The sequence below is a fragment of the Aspergillus pseudotamarii genome, assembly GCF_009193445.1.
Source record: "Aspergillus pseudotamarii strain CBS 117625 unplaced genomic scaffold BDV38scaffold_48, whole genome shotgun sequence".
NCBI classification, from domain to species: Eukaryota; Fungi; Ascomycota; class Eurotiomycetes; order Eurotiales; family Aspergillaceae; genus Aspergillus; species Aspergillus pseudotamarii.
In genome coordinates this window covers 71,357-93,712 of record NW_022475062.1, presented here as the reverse complement: position 1 = coordinate 93,712, position 22,356 = coordinate 71,357, and the positions used below count along the sequence as shown (strand labels likewise).

Below are 22,356 nucleotides of genomic sequence, written 5' to 3'. Positions count from 1 at the left end.
GTTACATAGGGGGTAAAAGGCGCAAGATATACGGCTCTCACCCCTCCTCCCCTCCAGGCTAAATAAGGGAAATACATTGAATTGCGCTGGACTAATTATCCCGATACTGTGGGGAATCCATCGTCATTGGTGGAGGAATTCTTCCACCCCATGGGAACGGTTTTTCCACCACTCAACGTGTGCGATTTGACAGTCGGACCGCCTCCGTCCCCGTCCATGTTCCTGGAGTATCTTATCGTCTGGATGTCATGTCATTAGTACGCTAAGAACTCTTGGTCTGCTGACAAAATGATACAGTTCGTAATGCCGAACGACTGCGGCTGATCTCCGTCCGTACGTTGGATCGGCTTTAGATATGCCTCGTTACATGCATAAACACTAATAAAGGACAAGCCTTCACTACTTATCAGTCCGGCAAGACTAGTTTACATTGGCTAGCGATAGATAAGCCTGGGAAACGTGCTGATCAAACATGCCATATACCGAATGCAACGTAGTTTGTGCCTTCAAGCGGCGGATATCAATTTAAAAGTACTGGTGCTTTCATGGAATAATGGATTGGTGTCATGAATCAGGAGTGCACCCTCCTTAGACTCGATTAACCCGGTCTAACCTGGGCTTTGCTCAGCGTCCAGAGGTCTTCTAACCAGACAGGCCTCTCTTCTCGCTTTCGGAGAAGAAGATGATCATTCGCCACAGCTTCCGCACCAAGACTTCTGCCTCTTCGTCGAGAGCCTAGGACAACAAAGTTAGACACTGCAACCGATCGACAAAAAACAAGACTTCAATGAAGATAAAACTCACCTCCTCCAGTTGTTCCACCAGCTCTTGGGGATGTCCATGCTTGCGAACATGCTCTTCCACCACATCCACCAACATCTGTTCCTGGACACCCAGATATTCGACAATCTTCTTTTCCACGAAGGGCTTGAGCTGTTCGCTGACCACATTCTCGTCCACGAACTCCCACTTGACTTCCCAGTTCCACAATCCCTCCTTCTCGGTAGGGATCTCGGCAGCCAGTTGTCGTGCAGCTTGTGCCCGCTCCTCCTCGCTGAGTCCGGCAGCCTCCGCAGCGCTGTCGAACTTGATCGGGATGAGAGGGCGTCTCGCCGTTGCTTCCGGCTCTTCTTCGTCTTCCAGCAATCCTTCGACTTCGGCAACAGTCCGGCGGCTGGTCGCAGCCTGAGCCTTCTGTGCCGCAGCTCCAAGGGAGAGCTTGAAGCGCTGGGGTTCTCTGGGGGCCTGAGTCCGGGTCTCCAACTCCTCTGCCTGGCGAGCAAGGAAGTCGTCTGCCATACCACGTGCCTGTTCCCGTTGTTGGACAGAGCGAGCCCGCTCCCGTTCTTCGGCAGCACGATCGGCCTCATCCATACTAACTTCACGTGCTCGGAAGGCTGCACGACTGCGCAACCACGCTCCCCTATCCGCGTAATAGTCGTGGGCTTTACGGCTAGCCTCCGTATCATCGTTCCACTCCCCGAAATGCCTATCGGCTTCTTCGCGCACTTCCTGCATTTTGGCTTCCTCCTCCTTATCCCGCTTCTTCTCGCGCTCTAAAGCTGCCGTCCTACTCCGTTCGCGATTGAGCCAGCGTCGCTCTTGATCGAGGAATTGTTTCTCTGCTTCCGCATCCTTCTTCTCTTGACGGCGACGCTCCAGCTCTTCATCGCTCGCATCGGAGTCTTCATCTTCACGATTAATGTAAACCGGGGCGCCATTCACCGAACCTCCGTTCACAAACGCCACACCCTTCTGGTAATCCTTCGGGATCTGCACACCAAAGCCCTTCGGACCAGATGGCGCATTCGGCATGCTGCGGTCCCGAGGACCAAGAGGGATCCCGTTCGCCCCAGCAGCGGGTCCGCTTGGAGCTGTAGGTGGAGGGGAAGCCAGGCGGCTGATGCGAGAATTTGAGTTGCGTGCTCTTTCCATGGACTCGATCTCTTCCTCTCTCTTCAGACGCTCGATATCCCTACGGTTGCTTCTCTCACGGAAAGCTGCGATCTCCTTAGCAACTGTTTCCCTCATTTCCGGAGGAATATCAGATAGCTCATCCTCGACTGTGATGGGAATAGTGACGACTTCGGCCGATGCACCATCTTGACCCTCTGCATCCTTCATCGCAGTGTCCCCTTCGCGATCAATCGCCGAAACATCCTCTTTCTGAGTGGGCGATGACGGGTGAAACAAGTCCGAAAGAACGCTGGAGAGGGTCGAACGCGCAGCATCTAGGCGAGATTGCCGTTCCGCGGGGTCCTCCTCGCCTTTGCTAGCCTCATATTGCTCAAGGTATTTCAGAGAGCTCTCGTCAACGACAACCTAGTGTAAACAAACGTTAGAATCTGCTCATAAATCCCCCACATGCATAATACGTACCAGTAGTTGGCCCTTCTCAATCTTACTATCTTCCTTGTCACCGGCCTCCGACGGCGTCTGTCTCTTCAAAGGCACTTCGATGTCCTTTAGTACTTCCACAGCTGTACCCAGACTCTCGGGGTCCTCGTACTCAGCGAAACCGAACTTGCACGGTTTTTCATCCGCATCCGTAGCACGGATCCAGCGCCTAAGGTTCCCGGCAGACCGCAGAATCCTCTCAACGCCCTCGTCGCCACCAACACCCTCAGTAACTCCCCCAACAAAGAGTGTCCGAACGATCTCATCCCTGGTAGGCGGTTGCAGCTGCATCATCGCATCTCGCACATTCTGGCGCTGGGTTTCCAGATTCGACGAGCCCAGCCCGGCACGTCTTCCTGGGGCTTCGCGCTCCTTGCTAGTATCCGGGGTAGCTGACTTCGACGGTCCCGACGTTCCCAGGCGAATCACAGGGGCGGAGAAGTTGATGTTGGGCATATTCGGAGGCGGTTGAAAGTTCGCAGGGAAGCCCGCGGGCCGGCCTGGCTGTTGGGCGTTCGCTTGCTGCATCCCAGGGGGCGGAGTAGTTCCGGGGGCGGACATTCCGGGAGGGGGAGCTGTATATTCGCTGTTAGGAGTATGCCAGACAACAGAAGCAACCGGTGTGGCACTTACCCATGCCGGGAGGAGCTCCCGGGTAGGCCCCGAAATCAGGTGGCCTTCCATATAGACCTGGAGCTGTAGGATGGAGTCAGTAATATGTAGATAATCTAGAGCGCGAGGTTGTCATTTGGGAGGTGTGTCCTGCCTACCTTGGTAAGGATTATACATTGCGACGAGTTCGCAGCTCCACTGCAACGGCAATGATCACGTAGGGAAAATTAAAAGGCTTCGGCAGTCTCTAGTGTATGTGAGTGTCGGGAGACGAATAAGTTCAGGCTGAATTGGTTATGATGCAGAATATAAGAGAAACAGACGCAAGTGTTATTAAGGACACACCTCGATCTGGGAGAGGGAGATAATGCCTTATGGGTTGGTTGGAGGTGTTCGCGACGGTTGAGACTGATTTGCTTGTTCAAAGTTCGGATGGTCCGTGCGTCCTACGTCTTGGCGCATCGGTGCAGAAGAAAGTGACAGCCCTAGTTAGAACTCACCAATCTGAGGTCAGCCTTCACTAGAATTATGGTCTAGAGTTCTTCAGTATTTAACTAATAAAATACTTGAAGTGTAGGGACTACTAACATGGGAGCTATATGATATTGCTCCAATATTTATGATGCGATGACGTAGTTGGCCAGAGATATATATACCAGCTTGCGCCTAGATATCGGCTCCGTAAAGGCTGAGACTTTCGAAGTCCTAAAGTTCAGAGAAATTAATATGAGCCTTAACTTGCAATAGGGGCAGTATATTGAAGCTGGCACATGGAGACATAAAAGCAACAACCTTATATCCTTGGCTGACATGCAGCTCGTAATTCTAGCTACCAAGGAGACCGCAGTATATATTCATATCAAATAGGACGAAAATTGTAAAAGTGATATTTACTCAAAAACAATACTTAATCAGGAAGTTACATAATATTCGATCATATCATACATTCATTCAGTACTTCGTTGACGAAATCGTTTGCTATTGTACATGTTTCACTCTCGCAGGAGCGCGTAGATATTTACTCCTCTGGGTGTCCAGTAGCTTTTCCACCCTTGTGGCCAGCCTCCCTAGCTCTCTCATCTCCAGGCTCGAAGCTTCCACCAGAGGCAAGTCCACCCTTGTGGCCGGCCTCCCTGGCCCGAGGGTCTCCAGGACGGAAGCTGCCCGACGAAGCTTGACCACCCTTCGAGGCGATGTCTCTCTGCAGAAAGAAATTAGGAACACACGTAAAAGCGTCAGGATGATAGGGTATTAGCAATGTACATACCTGCTTATCCTCGTCCATGCTGGCGAAACCCCCTTGGTGGCTCGATTGGCCTCCCTTGCGGGCAATGTCCTCGACCTCGTCGTGGGGGCGGTTGGCAAAGTTTCCGGGGTTCGAGTTGTCGGCCATTTTTGCTGATGTGTGATGTTGCGATCTGAGAATTGAGATTCAAGAGTTATTGAACCAATTGTTTTAGTATGTGGTTTTCTGTGTTTGGATAGAAATGTGTTTTCAGGTCATGACAGCTGATTTTTCTTCATATTTATATTGCAGACCGCAGACCGAGGGCAGACCCATGACTACATAGTGATGTAGGATGTATGCCCCAGTAACAAGGCGAACCTGGATGCCACACTGCCTAGAAGTTCCACCTTCAATGGATCATCCAGAGGGCAGATGTCGCGATGGCCGCCTCTTACGCATGTATGACTGTAAAAACAGGCGAACGGTTCCATTGAGTGGACTCTAATAATAGAGTAGCTCCAGTATTGCTGACGTTCATTTTAGAGGAAAACTAGCGTTTTAGGTTTGTGTTAGACTTCAGGGATCTGGACTTTAGATTGATTGATGAAATTGATCTATGGGTATGAGGTTCAGGGCTCATCACTATTACCTCATAGGTATGAGGTAGGTGCTCCACTTGCTATAGAACACAACATTCTACTATGCTATTCATCGTGATTCTACTTTTGAACAATTTCTTCAATTACCTTTGCTTTCCGACAATATTGTAGCGTTTGGACTCTCTACCTACTATGTAAGTGGCGGGGAGGGGGGAGGGGGGAGGGGGGGTTTGAGTTAGACCTGGAGATATTCGATCCCAATCAAACACTTCCACTGCAGATAGTTGCCCCCATTGATTGAAATACCAAGAACAAATTGCAAGGAGAAATACAACGATGGCCTCTCTACAATCAACCGACTGTTCATCTATGTTTTTCTCACATAATATCACAGCAGCAAGCAGGGTAGAATTTATATTCACAGATAGAGCAACATATCTCCACAGTTATAATACAGCAACATCAATTATCATTCAGATTTTCACATAAATTACAACAGAAAAATCAAATTCACAAAATAGTTCTGCTTTACTCCTCAGGGTTCTCGCCAACTCTCTCGGCAGCACTGCGCCTTGCTTCGTCCGATACATTAGGATTATGTGCGGCACTAGATATGAGTCAATATATCTGGACAAATATTTGACCTCACAAAATAATATCAGTCGCACAACATACGCTTTAAGTCCAGCATTGACTCTCATCGGATCCTTGTTCTGTTCACCACTTTCGGCATAGAGGTCATGACTAGGCTGGTCACCACCAAGCTGGTCGAGCATCGACTGGGCGTTTTGCTTCGCCTCGTCCGAGACTCTGGGGTTGTTGAGGGTACTGTATGTATTCTGATTAGTTTCATTGAATCCTCATGATACTACTGCAAGGTACTTACGCCTTGTAGCCACGCATGGCATTGACTCTTTCTTCGGCGGAAGACATTGTGATAAAAAAAGTTGGAAAATCACTAAAATCGATTTGATGGACAAGAGTGTAGTTTGAAGTCGTTAGATGCACACTATGTTGAAACAAGTTTACTGTAGATGTTTAAATTTAACGGCTCGTTATCTCTTATACCAGCCCCTCAATGCTACCTGATGTCAGTCCCTTGCCACTGTTTATGCTCGTCATAGGGACATAATGTCTTCAAGGGTATCTCGAAAGTGAAGAAGAGTATTGAGCGTGGATTGGTACACGGTCCTATTGGTGGAAGCTTGAACTAGGGTTCTTCCATATCAACCCAAGGTTGACGTGAGTGGTACATCACCCAGCCATTCTACATTAGGACTCGCAAATTCATTGCCTTGTACAGACTACAGGCCATGAACAGGTTTCTGGAAATTCTTCAGGCGGTCTATAATATCAGTATGAGTATCTACTGTGTAAATCAGCTATGGTTTGCGAAATATTGGTTCCGAACTTCATGGTGACGGACACGTTAACCGGTGGTGACAATATCACGTAATTCGAGCATATTGTTCTTGTGAAACGTAAGACCAAACATATATGATGTATGAAATGTGAAATCTAGAATAGCATTAGTCACCAGAAATTCCAACTTGACGAATTATTCGCTCATATTGCCATTTCCATTCCGGGTTTAGGAATGATCCAGCATGACGCCTAACCCTGCGCTGCTGAGGATTTTAGCGATAACCATTTCAACCTGTACGGTGTCCCAGGGCCAATGGTAACAGTTCGTTCGACAGTACTTTGAAACATGCGTTCAAGATCAGCCAATGCATGAGTTTGATTTTCGAAAGATGGCGAAAGAGAAGCACTCTGACAGACGCTTGTTTTTCTACAAAATCGAGGAGGGTATGCTCAAGAAGGCGACTGCTGGCGATTACATATTATAAAGCAGCTGTTATAAAAAACCATGCAAACCCAAGAAGCAAAGAAAACATAGAGAATAGCACTGGTTGCCAACGGGACTCAGTTCATCTACTAGTCTCTGCCAGCTGGCTGGACTTGACACCTGTGATGGTATCGGTAGAAGTAACTTGAAGTAAACTTTGATAGATACTTCATATCGTTTCTGTTTCCTCTTTGTATTTCTTCGTGAGCCAAAGAGTTATGAATCTAAGAATCCTTACCTAGTAGTAACGGTTGTATGGCTTGAGCTATAGTTAGTTTTGTAGCAGACACTAGCATGGGTCAAAGCACAAAAGACAGCCACCCAGGTATTACAGGAATTATATGTCAGGATGACATTAGAAGGGTTTCAATATCAAGGCCTTTATAGACCACTAGCCGAGTATCCTGAGCTGAGCTGAACATACTAGTCACCAACGGAATCGCTCGCTTCGCATAGTCAGTCTCACACATATATTCGAGAATCATGCAATCATTGTATAGACTTGGGTTAATTTGATATATCGATGCAACATTCTGACTCAATGGACGGTAAGTTTATTGTTCGATGGAATATGTTGTGAGAATCTGGTGATTTTGGGTACGGTTGCTATATCACGTAGCCGTACAGGGTTATAACATCGGCACTTGAACAATAGGTTTTCCTCAGACTCCCCTCAATTATTGCTTTCAGGCATATCCGTGGCTACCAGGTTATAAAATCTTTTAAAAGGTATGCAACGAGCATTATATCCATAGTGGATTTAAGTCAGCCTATCATGGCTATGAACACATGAACAGGTGTCTATAGGGAGTATTGGCTGCGCAATTCTATTACGACGTGTTATGACAGGAGTTGGTTTTAGTATCTGTCTTAATCAACCGAATTCTTACAGTTTCCAGAATAATTCTGAAAGGGGAAAGAAAAAGTCTCGATCCGTCGATTGCAATTAACCGGCGGACGGAGAAACTCAGCAGTCTAGTAGTGGTAGTTGGAGTGCCGTAAACCGATAGAGTTCCCGTCCTAGATCACCGGTCAATGATTTCCGAGTACCTTTTGAGAAAGGAACTTATCCCGATCATCCTATTGCCGGAAAGTAAACTTTATGCAAGATTATGATCACGAGGTGGGAAGAAAATGAATGAAAAAAAAAAAAAGGTTTTGCTAATTTAGGTAGTCTTGAAGTTTGACAAGCGGATTAAGTATTCAGTAAGACATTATGACGATTGGTTGTCACTGTCAAAGCTATATTAGCCCATAGTTAAGTGGTACGTCGGGGCCCATAACTCCGGAGTTGATATTATGGGTACAACAACTTCTGTAGTCAACCGCCGACAGTTGCTCCCACCCCCATGCAAATTGGAGGCGATCGACAAAGTCGTGGTAATAGCATTAATAATAATAGTCTAAGTAGGACATACGTACTCCGTAATATCTGACAAAGGATGAGTAGTCTAGACAGGTCCTAGTCTAGTTAGTATAATCGGATAATTTCTTGGAAGGGAAAAAAAAAAAAAAAAAAGGGAAGGAGCCCCACGGCAGCCCCTCCAAAGCCGGACCCCAGCACACCGGTTGACGCCATAGGATTCAGGCCATTGTTTTGTCTGCCCACCTTCAGCGTCATCTGCCCCTCCGCGACTCCCGTTGTCTTTTTCCCTCCGTTTCTCTCCCAGCCATCCATTCTTCGTGGACATTCGTCTTGGTGACTTTCTCTTATAGTCAGGTAAGCCTTTCTCGAGTCGAGCTCGTTCATTCTATGACTCTTCTTTTCTTGATTCCTTGCTGTTGAGAGCTTCCCCGCACTGACATCAGCTATCTCTCCTATAGAATTTCAAGAAGCAAAAGCAATCACCATGCCGGCTTTCTCACAGGCTACCGAGCTCTCCGCCTGGAAGGAGCTCCAGGAGCACCACACTGCCGTTGGACGTAACATTGTCCTGAAGGAGGCTTTCGAGAAGGACCCTCAGCGCTTCGAGAAGTTCAGCCGTACCTTCAAGAACACTGTGGACAACTCGGATATCCTCTTCGATTTCTCTAAGAACTTCCTCACCGAGGAGACCCTCTCCCTTCTGGTCAAGCTGGCCAAGGAGGCCAATGTCGAGGAGCTCCGCGATGCTATGTTCAAGGGTGAGCACATCAACTTCACTGAGGATCGTGCTGTCTACCACGCTGCTCTCCGCAATGTCTCCAATGAGCCTATGCAGGTCGATGGCAAGAGCGTTGTCGAGGATGTGAACTCCGTGCTGGAGCACATGAAGGAGTTCTCCGAGCAAGTCCGCAGTGGTGAGTGGAAGGGTTACACTGGCAAGAAGATTGACACCGTTATCAACATTGGTATCGGTGGTTCTGATCTGTAAGTTCTCGCCTTGAAGCTTCAGAGCTCCAGAAGTCACTAACAGCTGTTATAGTGGTCCGGTTATGGTCACCGAGGCCCTCAAGCCATATGGTGCTCCGGGCATGAAACTGCACTTTGTCTCCAACATTGATGGAACTCACATTGCCGAGGCTCTCAAGGATTCCAACCCTGAAACTACCCTCTTCCTGATCGCTTCCAAGACCTTCACCACCGCAGAGACCACTACCAACGCGAACAGCGCCAAGAAGTGGTTCCTCGAAACTGCCAAGGATGAATCTCATATCGCCAAGCACTTTGTTGCCCTTTCCACCAACGAGGCCGAGGTCACCAAGTTTGGCATTGACAAGAAGAACATGTTCGGCTTCGAATCCTGGGTGGGTGGTCGCTACTCCGTCTGGAGCGCCATCGGCCTCTCCGTTGCCCTCTACATCGGCTACGACAACTTCCACCAGTTCTTGGCTGGTGCCCAAGCCATGGACAAGCACTTCCGCGAAGCTCCCTTGGAGCAGAACATTCCCGCCATTGGCGGTTTGCTGAGTGTGTGGTACAGTGACTTTTTCGGTGCCCAGACTCACCTGGTTGCGCCTTTCGATCAATACCTGCACCGATTCCCCGCCTACCTGCAACAGCTCTCCATGGAGAGCAACGGCAAGGCCATTACCCGCTCTGGTGAATACGTCAAATACACCACCGGCCCCATCCTGTTTGGCGAGCCTGCCACCAACGCCCAGCACAGCTTCTTCCAGTTGCTCCACCAGGGCACCAAGCTTATCCCGTCGGACTTCATCATGGCTGCCGAGTCCCACAACCCTGTTGAGGGTGGCAAGCACCAGCGCATGCTCGCATCCAACTTCCTTGCTCAGTCTGAGGCCTTGATGGTCGGTAAGACCCCCGAGCAGGTCAAGACTGAAGGTGCCCCCGACAACTTGGTCCCCCACAAGACCTTCCTTGGCAATCGCCCCACCACTTCTATTCTCGCTCAGAAGATCACTCCCTCCACTCTTGGAGCGTTGATCGCATACTACGAGCACCTCACTTTCACTGAGGGTGCTGTCTGGAACATCAACTCCTTCGATCAGTGGGGTGTGGAGCTGGGCAAGGTTCTTGCCAAGAAGATCCAGCAGGAGCTGGAGACCTCTGGCGCTGGCGCTGGTCACGATGCTTCAACCAGTGGTCTGCTGGCCGCCTTCAAGCAGAAGGCCAATCTGGCATAGGTGTTGCCATTGGGCAAGCCTGCCATAAATTGAACAGACAAAAAGGAGTATAATATTTCCATATTGATGAGGACATGAAGAGTCACCTTTCTGTTAATTAGTCACATCCCATTGAATGAGACATGTGTAGTAATTTTCAAATAATTGCCTCGTTTTTGAGTCGGAGTAATTAAAATGGGATCAATTGTTGCGGCCAAAAGAGATAGAGAAGGAGACGGTGTAGTTTATTTATTGCATGGAGACGGAACTTGTTTTTCCAAAGTTGGCAAGATTTATTGGCCCAACTCGGCCTTAGTTCCCTTGGATGTGCGGCTCGCCACCGTGTCTCCTCTCTGCAACTTTTCGACTCGACAGCATAAAGCGAGCCTATCCGCCTAGCCGGCGGGCTATGAGTATTTAACATGCCATTCGTAAAGGGTGGACTTGTTCAATTGTTCAATGCGGTCTCCTATTATGGACTGATTTCATCTTTGGCGGTGCAGGTTGCTGCAGGAGGCAACTCAGCGAGTGCCTCTCAGGGTGGATATGTTCACGGACAGCCCATGCCGGTTACATGCTTGAATCGGACAATGTGAGTGTGAACGATGATAAGAATCAGTAACTCCGAACCTGGTGTGGAGGAGACTTAAGTTTCGTGTGTTTTGGTGGGATATGACTTGTCAATAGATGCTAACCCTTACTCCGGTTTTTAGTGACTCCGGCGAACATGTAATGCCTCCCCGCGCTCATTGAGGATTTCAATCGATTGTCTGTCTGTCTAGCGCTAACGTTAAAATCTCTAGATTACCGACAGTCTCGGCAAACTCCAATACATTCCATTCCCAACCTGCAAGGAGACCTCCGTCCCCCTCGCTCTTCGCTACGGGGTTACGGAGACAGTTAATTGCACCATTGACAACGTTTCCGATGAGCTTTACCACCTCCTCGAGTATTATGTCCACTCCGATGTGCCGATGAACTGCCGCGTGCCTACGGCACCCCTCCTGCCGCCCACATCTTCGCGTTCGGATGACAAGGCACATGAAGGCGAGGCCGTAGGCACCGAGCTTTCTGCTTTTGGCGAGGAAGGACCTCCGTATACTCCAATTACCTTTGCGCTGCAGGGGACGTTGCAGCGCAGTCATCTTCATATCTGGACAGATATGAATGTGCTCATGCACAACATCGTCTCGACGCCAAAGAAGAATAAACAGAAGGCCAAGAAAGCGGCGCCGGGATATGCTGTGGCTGGTACTGCATACTCGGTTCCTGAGTTCGAATTGTCCTTTCTCAATGGCAAGAAGAAGGTTTCCGATGAGGAGAAGGAGGCAGCTGCAGTGGCCGAGGCTGCCCGTGAGCCTTGGACAGCGGGGCATGGCACGAAAGTCGTTCGTGAGCAGCCTCTCACCTTCACTTTTCATGTAAGTTGGGTGGAAGGTGGAGGAGGCATCGGGTGGCCAGCCCGAGGGCCTGCTGCTAGCGAGTTGTCGGGAGGAGCAGGTTTCTTCTCGAAACTGGTTTTCTTCGTTCTAGCCGCATCATTGGGAGCAGCCATGGCCTTGTATTGGGAACGGACTCGGCGACGGGGCTGGCGAGGCGATGGGATTCTTGGTATTCCATCTCGGGGAAAGGGGTCTGTCGGCGTTATGTATGGGAATGGCGGAAAATCAAATGGTTATGGGGGGTATTCCGCCAGCAACGTCTCGATGACGGGGAACGGAGGAGGGTATGGGTACGGGGGGTTCACGGCTGGGAAGAAAGATTAGACTGCGGTAGATATAGACGTATCTAGTACTGACAGTAACTGGATAAAGATCCCATTCTGATTGTAGCCAGCTAACTCCGAGTACTAATCAAGTGACATAGTATACATGACAGAAAGAACATCCACTGCAGGTGAGCAGGATAGCAGGCGACCTCCGTTCGATGTCAACGATGGCGACCTTTGCAATCCCATTCTATATACACCCCCATACCAGCCGTAATGATACACCATTAAAGACTAAACACAACTACCATCCCTGAGCTCTCATCTTCTCGATCCGACTAACCGTCTTCTGGAAGGAGAACTTGAACAGCTTCCGCCACCTTTCCATCCTCAAGTTCTTCCTCACTTGTCCCCGTCTGACGTGGAACTTTTGGCCATTGGCCTGGTACCGGATCCTATTCGCTGTGCAGGTCGCCTGCAATATCCTCAGCGCGGAGGCCAAATCTGTGCCCTTCTCCGGCTCAACATGCACCTGACGACCAAGAGTAGGCCCCAGCTTCAGCTCCACCCGCCGCACGGGAGCCCGGTAGCTTTCTGTTTCCGCGGACATGCCGACCGCGCGGGAGAGCGAGAGGGGGTCTTCGGAAGGACGGTTCCGCAGTGAGCCATCGGCGGCGGATTCGCGGTTGTTGATGTTTAGTTTGGAAAGGATTTCGTCGAAGTCGGAGGGTGCTTGCGTTGCGGTTTGGGTCTGAGGCTTCGTGGGTTCCGAGGGTTTGCTCGCATAACTGCGGACGGAGGATCTGTTCATGAATTGGGATGCAAGGAGACCTGATTGTTGCTTGTAGAGAAGAGATGTCGGCCTCGAACGGAGGCAGCGGGTTAGGGAGCGCATCTCCATTGTGATTGAGGCGCCGAGGGGAGGCTTTTCACGTGGGATTAAGAGGAGTTATCAGTTCCGGTCTCCTCGATAAGCCTTCTCGAGTTTTCAGGGATCGTAATGGCGGTGATGGAGCCGGTTGAGTTGCGGTATTGAAATCTCCGGATGCTTTGGCACCAAATTTCCAGATCGGAAATTGTACTCACGTGACTCAATATTCTGTTACATACTTCTACACCACGGCGATCTTTTTCTTCTGGGATTTCACTATATTGGAATTTTCTCCTCTTGGGAACTGATATCGGTCGTTGCGGTTGCATCATAGATACTTCTGGCTTCCTTAGATCTAAGAATTCTAGACTCTTCGGTCACCTAATATTTACAATGTCCTCCATCACCATCGCAAGTCTTCCCCGCATGAGTCGGGATGCCCTTTCAGCCTTGCTTCTTTCCACCAGTACTCCCAGTAAACTGGCCATCGTCGATGTTCGGGACTCTGGTTCGTAATACACCTCAGATAATTTCATACCCCTATCTACGTCCTATAATCTAACCAATACAACCAGACCACGTCGGCGGCCACATTTTCTCCTCAACCTGGGTCCCAAGCTCTTCACTCGACGTCCGCCTGCCCGAGCTCATCCGCACGCTGAAGGACAAAGAAAAGGTCGTGTTCCACTGTGCGCTCAGCCAACAGCGTGGCCCGTCCGCTGCACTACGCTATGCCCGCGAACGGGAACGTGTTTTGGGCGCTGAGGAGAGCCGGAAGCAGGAAGTCTTTGTGCTGGAAGGTGGGTTTGTCCAGTGGCAGGAGAAGTATGGCAAGGATACGAGGTTGACGGAGGCGTATGTGGAGGATATCTGGCAGGAGTATTGAGTTGTTTACTCTCTGGGGTACTTAACTTGTGCTAGTTTGTTTTTTATTTTTTATTCCTTTCTTTTTTTTTTTATCTTTTTTCCCTTGTTTTCTTTTTATGAATGGTTAGAGTTGTGCATGGGAGATACCCGGTTAGAGATTCAAAATAGATTGACTTGGTTTTGGGTTTTGCGAAACGGATGGACCGTCGGGGTTGGCGTAGATGACATAGAGTTGTCTAGTTCTCGTGTTTGTTTCTTTTGTTTTCTTTCATCCTCTTTTGTTGGTTGTGCAAAGATCATGTCTTATGATGCATACCTGGATCATACTAACCAGATGTTCGCATTAAGGCAAAGCCATTGAGAGAACACCATGTGGATTTGAACTGATAGCAACGGCATACAGAGTGTGGAGGGAGGGGGAGCTGCACAGTCAATTGCATTGCATGTCTTGCTGTCTGTTGGCCGATGGTGTGCCAAGTGGCATAAATAAGTGTGAGAACCATTTACTCTTTCTCTCTCTCTCTCTCTTTTGAATAGATTGATGTGATGTGTCTTAGCCCGTGACAGGGATCCAATTCCAACGGCGATCATGTGGTCTGAATTCCCAAGACGGCGGAGTAAGCGAAAACTGACCAACAGACTTCCTCCTCCATTCGATAATCAGGCATGCCTAGGGGATCATACGTCGCTAAAAAGATACCGACATGTCCCAGTTGCCGCCAGCCTGCTGCGGCAGCGTATGAGAGAAATGCATGTCAGCCAATGGCCTCCTGCTAGTACAATGCATTTGCGAACCGTGCTGGCGTTTGAATGAGGCTGGGGTGGGGTAAAAGAAAGGTATAAATGCGCTTCTTTGCCCACTCGAGTCCGGAATGATTTGTCGTCCAAGCAAGATTTATATTTAGAGTTGGTCGCACGCCAATACTAGCTGGAATTTCTTATCTTGGTCTGTCAAGACATGGCCCTCAATGAGAACCCATCGTTGGCGAACCAGTCGGCGCCGGCCAAAAAGATCAGATGTTTACGATGTAAAAAGGATACCTTCAAGTCTGCTATAGGGCTTGCAAAACATCAAGATGCCCTAGGTCATCACCACGTTGTTTGTCCCGTATGCAACAAGGAATTTGGCAGCGAGAAAGGCCGGGATGATCACCAAAGGTCATCCCACGACCGACGCCGGGCATCTAGGAGGAAGAAGAAGGCTGTTCCTAACTTAGTGCCCTCCGCACAGGGCTCTTCTACACAGCAAGAACAACAGCAGGGCAACCAACAAGTGCAGGATCAGGAGCAACTGCAGCAAGAAGAACCACCACCACAACAACAACACGTACAGTTGTTCGTCGAGAAAGGTGTAGAGAAGACAGCTATCGGTAGGGCATAGTATCCTTAGATATACTAGGTGAAAGCCGCTAATCGCAATCAGCTTTCTCTCATACTAGCAGTAGTACCACACTACACGAGCATTTGGAGAATACTGAACCTATTAATAGCTTTCTAAATGAAGTGCGATTATACTATAACGGTAACTTCTTTACGACCCTCACTCCTGCAGAACAAGAACTTGTATATGCGGATCTTCTCACAAAGTGTCACTCGCCTGTTCGTCTTCATAAGCAGAATTATACCATGGCAAGCCTGGCACAAGATAATCAGGCGAATCCGAAGAAAGCTACTGTTGCAAGAAATCGCTTTCTGGAAACGCCCATCTTGAACCTGTACGGTACGAGAAGAGCCGTCGTCCTTGATTGCGAAATGGTTCAGGTCAGAAGATGGCAAAGAGAAGTCGCCTTTCTGAGCGCCGTTGACTTCCTCACTGGGGAAGTTCTCATTAACAACTACGTCCGGCCGACGGGAAAGGTGACCGACTGGACGACTAGGATCAGCGGCATAACGCCAGCCGCAATGACCGAGGCTGTAGGAAGAGGGCAAGCACTTGATGGATGGCAGTCCGCGCGACAGGAACTATACAAATATATCGATGCTCAAACCGTCCTCATTGGTCACTCCCTTAATCATGACCTGGACGTCCTCGGGATATACCACTCGCGAGTTGTTGATTCGGTGATATTAGCTAGCGAAGCTGTGTTTGGTTATGCCTCTGCATTTAAGCGTCTCTATAGTCTAAAGACACTGTCAGAGGCGTTTTTGAAACTACAAATCCAGCCGGATAATCATCCCCACGTGTGCTTGGAAGACACATTCGCGACACGGGATGTGGTCCTGTCGTTTCTGCGGAATCCCGAAGATCTAGAAGTGTGGGCTGAAAATGCGAAAGCCAAGTATGACGCACAGCAAATACAACTCGAAGCAAGAAGGCGTGAGAAGAAAGATCAGAAAGCGAAGAAGGCAGCAAAGCAACAGCCGCCAAGTGCAACACAGCCACCAACATCCCGTGGACCTCTAAGGAATGCGTCCCAGTTGCTGGTTTTTGAGGAATCTTCCGGTATAGAGGGATACGGTGGATACGACGAGTCTGAAACAGTTCGGTGGTCAGACATCGCAGAGGCTTGCGGATGGCCCCATCCTGATACAGGGTACGATCCCTGGTCAAATTGAAACATTTCTCCGAGATTTAATCGATGCCTTTGTGTATATGTCTGACCGCGGTTTTTTGCATGTAATGCTGCGCGGCATCACATTATCTTACAGAGGTTTGACTGATTTTTCTTTTTCTCTTCTTTTTTTTTTTTTTTTTTTTTTTTTTTTTTTTCTCTTTTTTTTTTTTTTTCTTTTTTTTTTAACCTCCTTCCCATTTTCGATTCTCATATGAGGCACTGTCATGACTTTCTTATCTTTATTTTTTTGGGAGTGGACATCCTGTAATTTACTGAACTCCGAGGATTAAGCCTCTTGCCCTTTTGTTTGTCATTTATTTTTGTTGATTATACTTTTGTTGGAAGATCGACAAGAGATTTAGGGGGCTTTAAGCATGGATTTCCAAGATGTTATACTCAATAATGGTTCTTCACGGCACTATACATGCTGGAAACTATGATTGGGTGCTAGTTTCAAACCTATGCGGTTTTGGGGAGTTCGTCCGAAGAAGAACCCAAATATCAGGGCACCCGTTGATCGGGTTTCATTAATCGGGTGAGCTAAGCAAACCCTAACGGCAACACGATAACATCCCCGAGACCCTTGCCTCGGTAGGGCCTCATTAGAGACAAAGGCCGTAGGGTTCGGTATCTGATCTGCCACTGATCGCTGCCTCAGCCGGGGACATGTCCCGAGACGTGGTCCCTTGGCTAGCACTAGTGGTCACTCTGAAACACCGCTGCATTCTACCTATCAAACCGCTAAATCAAGCATGATGTTTTCGATAGAGCGATCACCTGGGGCATTGAGCGACAAAGGTTTCCAGTTTAGATGACAATGGATGCCGAAGTATACCCTGTTGGCTGGCATCGGTAGTGCTTTGACTATATATAGACGGCCAATTCTTCCCCAAGATGCGGTATACCAGAGCACTACTCTAGACTTAGACACAGTCATTCACACGTAACCGGCTACCATGAATCTCCGCCTGTTGACTCTTACTCTCGCTGCTGTGGCGGCTGCAAGTCCAGTAGACATCCAGGAACGCCAGCGTATGTGGACATCTAACGAGAACCTCCTACCTGAGTAACGTCTCTTGCTGACCATGTTTGACTTGAGCAGTCTCCGGCGGTAACGAGCTGCGAGATGGCTCTTGCAAGCCTATTACCTTCATCTTTGCCCGTGCTTCCACAGAGCCAGGACTTCTGGTGAGTCCCAACCAGCCCTGATTATTACAGTTTCGCCAAAAACTAACATACTTTCTATTAGGGCATATCAACCGGTCCCGCAGTCTGCAATGGCTTAAAGATGGCCAAGGCAGGCCAAGTAGCTTGCCAGGGTGTTGGACCCAAGTACACGGCAGATCTCCCATCAAATGCTCTGCCTGAGAACACGTCCCCAGCTGCCATCCAAGAGGCACAAGACCTGTTCCAACAGGCCGTCACCAAATGCCCCGACACCCAAATTGTTGCCGGTGGATATAGGTCCGTTGCCCACCCCCAACTGACCCACCACAACCAACACCGTAGTGTAACTAACTTCAACGAAACAGCCAAGGCACAGCCGTGATGGATGACTCCATCAAGCGTCTGCCCGACAACGTGAAGGAGAAGATCAAGGGCGTCGTGCTTTTTGGCTACACCCGTAACGCGCAGGAACATGGCCAGATCGCCAACTTCCCCAAGGACAAGGTCAAGATCTACTGTGCCATGGGCGACATGGTCTGTGATGGAACGTTGATCGTGGGCCCCGCCCACTTCACTTACCTTGGTAACACCGGCGAAGCAACTCAGTTCCTGCTGGGTAAGCTGAGTGCTTCGTCTTCATCTTCTTCCGCTTCTTCGGATACTTCGTCCGCGTCGACGTCTGCTGCTGCTGACTCTTCTTCGTCTTCGTCTTCCTCCTCGTCGTCATCGCCTTTTGGGAACCTTGGTAATCTCTTTGGTGGATTCTAGGCTATGGCTATGACTTGTCACTCTTTATGTGTCTGCTTTTTATGTCGCCATGACGATTTTGGTTTTCGGTTTTGGTTTATGCTTTTGGGTCTATGTGGACTGGAGTGAGGATTAGATGTTATTGGTTTGGATAGGTTATAGCTCACTGAATTGAATTCTGCTTCGAGTATCGCCGTTCAATTCAGCTCATACAGCTCCCTTAAACCTCCCATATAGCCACAGAGATGCATCACAAAGGCCAGCCGAGAGTCTTCTGGCAGTAATCTCTTCCAACCATTATGCGAACAGTATTCATACACTAGAGTTCGTAAACCTTATCCAAGAACAGCCCATTCCCTACACTTTTCCAACCACAAACAATTCTTCAGATCCTAATACCTCTCTATATCATGATATACATAAAATACAACCAAATCTATATTACAGTCCTCATCAACCCCAAGGATAACAACCATCACAACGCACTCTAAAATTGAATTCCACCCCCAAACCCAACCGGCCTCCTCTTGCCCTCATTCTCCGGCACAATGGCCATGAATTTATAAATCTTACCCATACCACCACCCCCCTTCTCCACCAAGCGCTGCCACCCACTTTCTAATGTTTTCCTCTTCTCCTCGTCCTTCTCATGTTTAAGCAGCTGCTGCATACGCTCTGCAATCCCCATCGTCTGCAGGAAATCCCCCTGCTCAACAGGCCCATGCACCTCTACCCCCTCACTTCCCTCAATTGCCGCCTCCGCCAACGCCGTGAAATCCACATCGGCACTCACATCCACCTGCCCCGGCGCCGACAGCGGCGGAACCTTGCGATGATGCTGGATGCCTCGGAGCGAGTTCACAGGGATGGTATTCATAGTCCCGTAGTCCATGATCAGGGCCGCACCAGAGGGGTTGCGCTTCGCCGGTGCGGGCTGTGCAGATGCTGCGCCCCGGGAACTGGTGCGTGGGGGCTGCGAGGCGCCGCCGATGCGACGGGCGAAATCAGATGCGTAGATGCGGCTTTCGGGGCTGATTTCGATGGTCGAGCCTGCTTGGGACTTTAGGGCTCGGTAGCGCGGGGAGATCTCGGGGATGACGAGGGAGGATGGGGTTGAGGCTTTTGCGAGGGTGAGTTTGAATTCGGGTTCGTTGGGGAGGTTCTCGTCGATTGATTTCGGGTTCAGGGTGACCATTAGTTCGCGCCATTGAGGGGTGTTGGCGGGTTTGAGGGGTTTGTGGAGTTTTGTTGGGCCGGTGGGTGTCATTATTGTATCTGCGGATTGCGGGAGTTGGTTTTCTGGGGAAGGGGGGATGGATTCGAAGGCGTGGATGGGGAGGGCGTCGAAGAATTCGTGGGCGATTATGAAGGGCGTTTTGTCTTCTTCTGTGGTGGTTTTTGGGATGTGTTAGTGGGTGGGATTTTTCTTTGGTTGGAGGGGGTGCGAACCGTGTGGGAGGAGTCGGATGTCTTCTACCCAGATTACAGGGACGTTGAAGTATTTGCAGGTGCTTTTGTGTCCGATGTCTGTTTCTTCCATTGTGGCGTCGCCGCAGAGACGTTGTTTTTGGACTTCCCTTAGAGTGGGACTGGCTTCGACTAGGTAGATTGCTTCAATGCTTGAGGTGAAGCTTTTGAAGTTCCTGAATGTCTGTGATATGACACCAGTGGTCAGTATGCGGTTGAATGCCTCCCCTTCTCTTTTCTAGAGAGGGAAGAGAGGATGAGGTAGACTTACACGCAACATGTCATCCATCAACGTTCCCTTACCAGGACCAACCTCCATCAACTGCACCCCACTACTCTTTCGTCCCTGCGCCATCCATTCCGCGATCGTCCATATTCCGACTAATTCGCCGAACACCTGCGAAATCTCAGGCGAGGTGACAAAGTCGCCTTTCTTGCCGAATACCTCTCCGTCGCCTGCGGGTCTGGTCGTGTAGTAGCCGCCTTCCGGGGAGGTGAGGACCTGGCGCATGAATGCTGCGATGGGGATGGGTCCTGTTACCTGGGGCGAGCGTTAGCTGGTTTCTGATGGGTCCTTGGGATTGGTTGGGAGCGGAATACTTTAATAGCATCCGCAAGTGTGCGCGCCAGTGGCGTAGACCATTGTCGGGTTTCATAAGTTGAGGACCATCGCTGTGATGATTTTAAGACGAGTGACCGTTTGGGATGGTTCCTGATCAATTGCGTCAGGGCGCGCCGGGCTCCATGGTTCATTTTGGGGCACCGAGCCTTTGAGGCCGTAGATTTTGGGTTAACAGGAGGGAGAGTATTAGTTTGGAATTATTAAAGGTTGTACTGGAAGTATGGCTGAAGTATATTGTTTGTTCTCCAAATCTTCTCCGCAAAAGTTCCGATGCACGTGATCGGTCTTATCATATCATATCTGTTTCGCCCAAAAACAAAAAAAAAAAAAAGAGTACGATTGACTATCATTACATCCCGATGTTTTGAATGAAGTAATATAATCGGAAGTGTCCAAACCCGGAAGTTCAATTGATATTCTTACATATGGCGGTTATTTAAGATCCGAAGATTGAAATGCTGTTATCGAGACACTCGACTGTAGTCTACCGCTGCCGCCGGCCCCGGTTATTTCTCGGATTCCGTGGCGGCGCATCGACCATCATTTGATCGCTGTAGAGACCCTGTTCGTTTGATTGTTGAGCTTGGTTCATGTTGTTACCCGCGTTTCGATTTCCTCGGAAGTTGCGCCTATTATTGCGGTTCCCGGAGGCATCCTCGCGACCAGTTGCTTGGTTCTGTCCACCGAACCCAAAGCTTCCGTCTTGAACAGTAGAATCCGCTCCACGATGTAACATGCGTTTACGGTTTTCTTGTTCCCGAAGGTCGTTGAAAGAGTTCTGGGCGCCCGCAGAACGCTCGAATAGATCCTGGCCCTGGGACCCGGCGCCGGCTGATTTCAGACGCATCGACAGGATTCTGCCATCCGCCTATATTATGTATTAGTGACGCTGAATGAACCACCGTATCCGCGTAGCAAACTAACCCTCTGGTTGTGGAAATTGGCAATCGCGCTCTCCGCTGCCCATTTCTCTGCAAATGTCACCTCCGCAGTAACCGTAGGATGCTGCGAGGTAACCCAACAACGCAAGATATTTCCCGTCACAGGCTCCAAAGCCGATTGAATATCTGCAGCGGTAGTGCCCGGTGCGAAATTGCTTCCAACAACGACAAATGGTCCCGACCCTGTGCCCTTGATGGAAAGGCCGACAGGGCCATCACGAACGGTTGCTTGTCCACTCGCGGGGTTCAAAGCAGACATCAAGCGATCTTCATCGGGGCGACGCTTCTTTCCGGGTTTCGCGTTCGAAGCGGTGACTCGTGCTGGTGCTGACGGCGTCCGGGTGGCCTTTTTAGGCTTGGAGGGAACAGGTGCAGAACGCTAGGTAATAACGCATTGAAATCAGTTCTCTCTGTCGGAGGATGGCGCAATAGTTCGTAGTTATCGTTTACCTTGGCTACGCCAATTCGACTTGCCAGACTCCCCTGTGTCGCATGTTGCGCCTTGTTACCGGCGCCCGGAGCGCTCGCCCTTCTGTTCTTTCCCAGGATGCTATTGGCTAGTTCCTCATTCTTTCTCTTTTGTCGATCTTAAAAGAGAGAGGCAATAATTAATAAGTCAATAAAATCAGAAGGAACAGCTTTGGACGACTGGAAGTTTACCAGCTTTAATGATCTCATTGAAGGAGACTGCTTGCTGGCCGGCGGCCATGATGACGGAAGGGACAGAACGCCGGTAGCTCGTCAGGCGATTAAGCGGATGGATACTGTAGAGGAAAGGAGTCAAAGAAAAGGTGTAACCAGAATGCTAAAATGTCGAAAGGTAGGCCAGCAAACTGCCGGGGTCCGAAATTAATCGAGTGGTTGTAAGAAGGATGAGGCTGACCGAAGGATAGAAAAAGGTTGTATCGAAGCTTTTGCGACGGACGTCGGTATTGTATTGTATTGGAAGCTTACTTCAACACAACAACAACAACAGTCACAACACCAGCCGAAACCCTTGGATAGCCACATCACTTGAATTAAGCACTAGATGATAGGAAACCAAATTCGTGATGCCCCGCTACCTTTCCAGCCCAAAGTCTCTGATTAAGAAGTAGATGATCGAGTTTTGATAGTCACATCTGGCGGAAACCTCGCAATGCAACAACCACAATATAGTATCCACCATCAGTGCTATCAC

General features: G+C 49.3%; 11 protein-coding genes across 11 annotated transcripts; 5 read left to right on the top strand and 6 right to left on the bottom strand.

Moving 5' to 3' along the window:
- Nucleotides 1-320: 320 nt before the first annotated feature.
- BDV38DRAFT_253453 (uncharacterized protein) lies at nucleotides 321-3,379 on the bottom strand. The gene is made up of 5 exons (XM_032055238.1): nucleotides 3,168-3,379; nucleotides 3,031-3,093; nucleotides 2,380-2,972; nucleotides 805-2,322; nucleotides 321-735 (listed from the first exon to the last, which is right to left on the bottom strand). The coding sequence occupies exons 1-5, from the start codon at nucleotides 3,184-3,186 to the stop codon at nucleotides 643-645; spliced, it is 2,286 nt and encodes a 761-aa protein (XP_031911014.1). The 5' UTR covers nucleotides 3,187-3,379; the 3' UTR covers nucleotides 321-642.
- A 561-nt stretch (nucleotides 3,380-3,940) lies between these two features.
- On the bottom strand, nucleotides 3,941-4,513 carry BDV38DRAFT_253450 (general stress protein). The gene is made up of 2 exons (XM_032055237.1): nucleotides 4,277-4,513; nucleotides 3,941-4,210 (listed from the first exon to the last, which is right to left on the bottom strand). Exons 1-2 carry the CDS (start codon nucleotides 4,400-4,402, stop codon nucleotides 4,028-4,030), a joined length of 309 nt encoding a protein of 102 aa, XP_031911013.1. The 5' UTR covers nucleotides 4,403-4,513; the 3' UTR covers nucleotides 3,941-4,027.
- A 711-nt stretch (nucleotides 4,514-5,224) lies between these two features.
- Nucleotides 5,225-5,845, bottom strand: BDV38DRAFT_253449 (Con-6 family protein). Its single transcript, XM_032055236.1, has 3 exons — nucleotides 5,723-5,845; nucleotides 5,512-5,664; nucleotides 5,225-5,443 (listed from the first exon to the last, which is right to left on the bottom strand). Exons 1-3 carry the CDS (start codon nucleotides 5,767-5,769, stop codon nucleotides 5,365-5,367), a joined length of 279 nt encoding a protein of 92 aa, XP_031911012.1. The 5' UTR covers nucleotides 5,770-5,845; the 3' UTR covers nucleotides 5,225-5,364.
- A 2,360-nt stretch (nucleotides 5,846-8,205) lies between these two features.
- BDV38DRAFT_145301 (glucose-6-phosphate isomerase) lies at nucleotides 8,206-10,453 on the top strand. Its single transcript, XM_032051518.1, has 2 exons — nucleotides 8,206-9,035; nucleotides 9,091-10,453. The coding sequence occupies exons 1-2, from the start codon at nucleotides 8,536-8,538 to the stop codon at nucleotides 10,250-10,252; spliced, it is 1,662 nt and encodes a 553-aa protein (XP_031911011.1). The 5' UTR covers nucleotides 8,206-8,535; the 3' UTR covers nucleotides 10,253-10,453.
- On the top strand, nucleotides 10,454-12,120 carry BDV38DRAFT_145302 (uncharacterized protein). Its single transcript, XM_032051519.1, has 3 exons — nucleotides 10,454-10,823; nucleotides 10,945-10,960; nucleotides 11,035-12,120. The coding sequence occupies exons 1-3, from the start codon at nucleotides 10,654-10,656 to the stop codon at nucleotides 11,995-11,997; spliced, it is 1,149 nt and encodes a 382-aa protein (XP_031911010.1). The 5' UTR covers nucleotides 10,454-10,653; the 3' UTR covers nucleotides 11,998-12,120.
- On the bottom strand, nucleotides 12,121-13,022 carry BDV38DRAFT_145296 (mitochondrial 37S ribosomal protein bS21m). The gene has a single exon (XM_032051516.1). It carries the CDS (start codon nucleotides 12,838-12,840, stop codon nucleotides 12,244-12,246), a length of 597 nt encoding a protein of 198 aa, XP_031911009.1. The 5' UTR covers nucleotides 12,841-13,022; the 3' UTR covers nucleotides 12,121-12,243.
- A 181-nt stretch (nucleotides 13,023-13,203) lies between these two features.
- BDV38DRAFT_285331 (phosphatase YCH1) lies at nucleotides 13,204-13,696 on the top strand (the record flags this gene model as incomplete). The annotated part of the gene is made up of 2 exons (XM_032060470.1): nucleotides 13,204-13,318; nucleotides 13,386-13,696. 2 exons carry the CDS (start codon nucleotides 13,204-13,206, stop codon nucleotides 13,694-13,696), a joined length of 426 nt encoding a protein of 141 aa, XP_031911008.1.
- Nucleotides 13,697-14,452: 756 nt separating this feature from the next.
- On the top strand, nucleotides 14,453-16,276 carry BDV38DRAFT_145299 (ribonuclease H-like domain-containing protein). The gene is made up of 2 exons (XM_032051517.1): nucleotides 14,453-15,047; nucleotides 15,101-16,276. The coding sequence occupies exons 1-2, from the start codon at nucleotides 14,636-14,638 to the stop codon at nucleotides 16,231-16,233; spliced, it is 1,545 nt and encodes a 514-aa protein (XP_031911007.1). The 5' UTR covers nucleotides 14,453-14,635; the 3' UTR covers nucleotides 16,234-16,276.
- A 912-nt stretch (nucleotides 16,277-17,188) lies between these two features.
- BDV38DRAFT_294944 (cutinase family protein) lies at nucleotides 17,189-18,516 on the top strand (the record flags this gene model as incomplete). The annotated part of the gene is made up of 4 exons (XM_032062616.1): nucleotides 17,189-17,264; nucleotides 17,335-17,420; nucleotides 17,482-17,696; nucleotides 17,765-18,516. 4 exons carry the CDS (start codon nucleotides 17,189-17,191, stop codon nucleotides 18,165-18,167), a joined length of 780 nt encoding a protein of 259 aa, XP_031911006.1. The 3' UTR covers nucleotides 18,168-18,516.
- Nucleotides 18,517-18,633: 117 nt separating this feature from the next.
- Nucleotides 18,634-20,366, bottom strand: BDV38DRAFT_285328 (class I SAM-dependent methyltransferase; the record flags this gene model as incomplete). Its single annotated transcript, XM_032060469.1, has 4 exons — nucleotides 18,634-19,532; nucleotides 19,596-19,797; nucleotides 19,885-20,154; nucleotides 20,214-20,366. 4 exons carry the CDS (start codon nucleotides 20,364-20,366, stop codon nucleotides 18,634-18,636), a joined length of 1,524 nt encoding a protein of 507 aa, XP_031911005.1.
- A 192-nt stretch (nucleotides 20,367-20,558) lies between these two features.
- On the bottom strand, nucleotides 20,559-21,764 carry BDV38DRAFT_253436 (uncharacterized protein). The gene is made up of 3 exons (XM_032055235.1): nucleotides 21,627-21,764; nucleotides 21,160-21,555; nucleotides 20,559-21,103 (listed from the first exon to the last, which is right to left on the bottom strand). The coding sequence occupies exons 2-3, from the start codon at nucleotides 21,433-21,435 to the stop codon at nucleotides 20,720-20,722; spliced, it is 660 nt and encodes a 219-aa protein (XP_031911004.1). The 5' UTR covers nucleotides 21,436-21,555; nucleotides 21,627-21,764; the 3' UTR covers nucleotides 20,559-20,719.
- Nucleotides 21,765-22,356: the final 592 nt, after the last annotated feature.

Excerpts from the sequence above, each read along its gene's own strand:
- BDV38DRAFT_253453 (XM_032055238.1), bottom strand. Across the intron at positions 2,323-2,379 it reads TTGAGAAGGGCCAACTACTG|GTTGTCGTTGACGAGAGCTC; the intron begins GTACGTATTATG and ends TGTTTACACTAG. Across the intron at positions 736-804 it reads TGGTGGAACAACTGGAGGAG|GCTCTCGACGAAGAGGCAGA; the intron begins GTGAGTTTTATC and ends TTGTTGTCCTAG.
- BDV38DRAFT_253450 (XM_032055237.1), bottom strand. The coding sequence starts at position 4,402 with ATGGCCGACAACTCGAACCCCGGAAACTTTGCCAACCGCCCCCACGAC. Across the intron at positions 4,211-4,276 it reads GCATGGACGAGGATAAGCAG|AGAGACATCGCCTCGAAGGG; the intron begins GTATGTACATTG and ends TTCTTTCTGCAG.
- BDV38DRAFT_253449 (XM_032055236.1), bottom strand. The coding sequence starts at position 5,769 with ATGTCTTCCGCCGAAGAAAGAGTCAATGCCATGCGTGGCTACAAGGC. Across the intron at positions 5,665-5,722 it reads GCCATGCGTGGCTACAAGGC|TACCCTCAACAACCCCAGAG; the intron begins GTAAGTACCTTG and ends GAATACATACAG. Across the intron at positions 5,444-5,511 it reads GTCAATGCTGGACTTAAAGC|TGCCGCACATAATCCTAATG; the intron begins GTATGTTGTGCG and ends ACTCATATCTAG.
- BDV38DRAFT_145301 (XM_032051518.1), top strand. The coding sequence starts at position 8,536 with ATGCCGGCTTTCTCACAGGCTACCGAGCTCTCCGCCTGGAAGGAGCTC. Across the intron at positions 9,036-9,090 it reads GGTATCGGTGGTTCTGATCT|TGGTCCGGTTATGGTCACCG; the intron begins GTAAGTTCTCGC and ends CAGCTGTTATAG.
- BDV38DRAFT_145302 (XM_032051519.1), top strand. The coding sequence starts at position 10,654 with ATGCCATTCGTAAAGGGTGGACTTGTTCAATTGTTCAATGCGGTCTCC.
- BDV38DRAFT_145296 (XM_032051516.1), bottom strand. The coding sequence starts at position 12,840 with ATGGAGATGCGCTCCCTAACCCGCTGCCTCCGTTCGAGGCCGACATCT.
- BDV38DRAFT_145299 (XM_032051517.1), top strand. The coding sequence starts at position 14,636 with ATGGCCCTCAATGAGAACCCATCGTTGGCGAACCAGTCGGCGCCGGCC. Across the intron at positions 15,048-15,100 it reads TGTAGAGAAGACAGCTATCG|CTTTCTCTCATACTAGCAGT; the intron begins GTAGGGCATAGT and ends AATCGCAATCAG.
- BDV38DRAFT_253436 (XM_032055235.1), bottom strand. The coding sequence starts at position 21,435 with ATGTCTGCTTTGAACCCCGCGAGTGGACAAGCAACCGTTCGTGATGGC. Across the intron at positions 21,104-21,159 it reads CCAATTTCCACAACCAGAGG|GCGGATGGCAGAATCCTGTC; the intron begins GTTAGTTTGCTA and ends TACATAATATAG.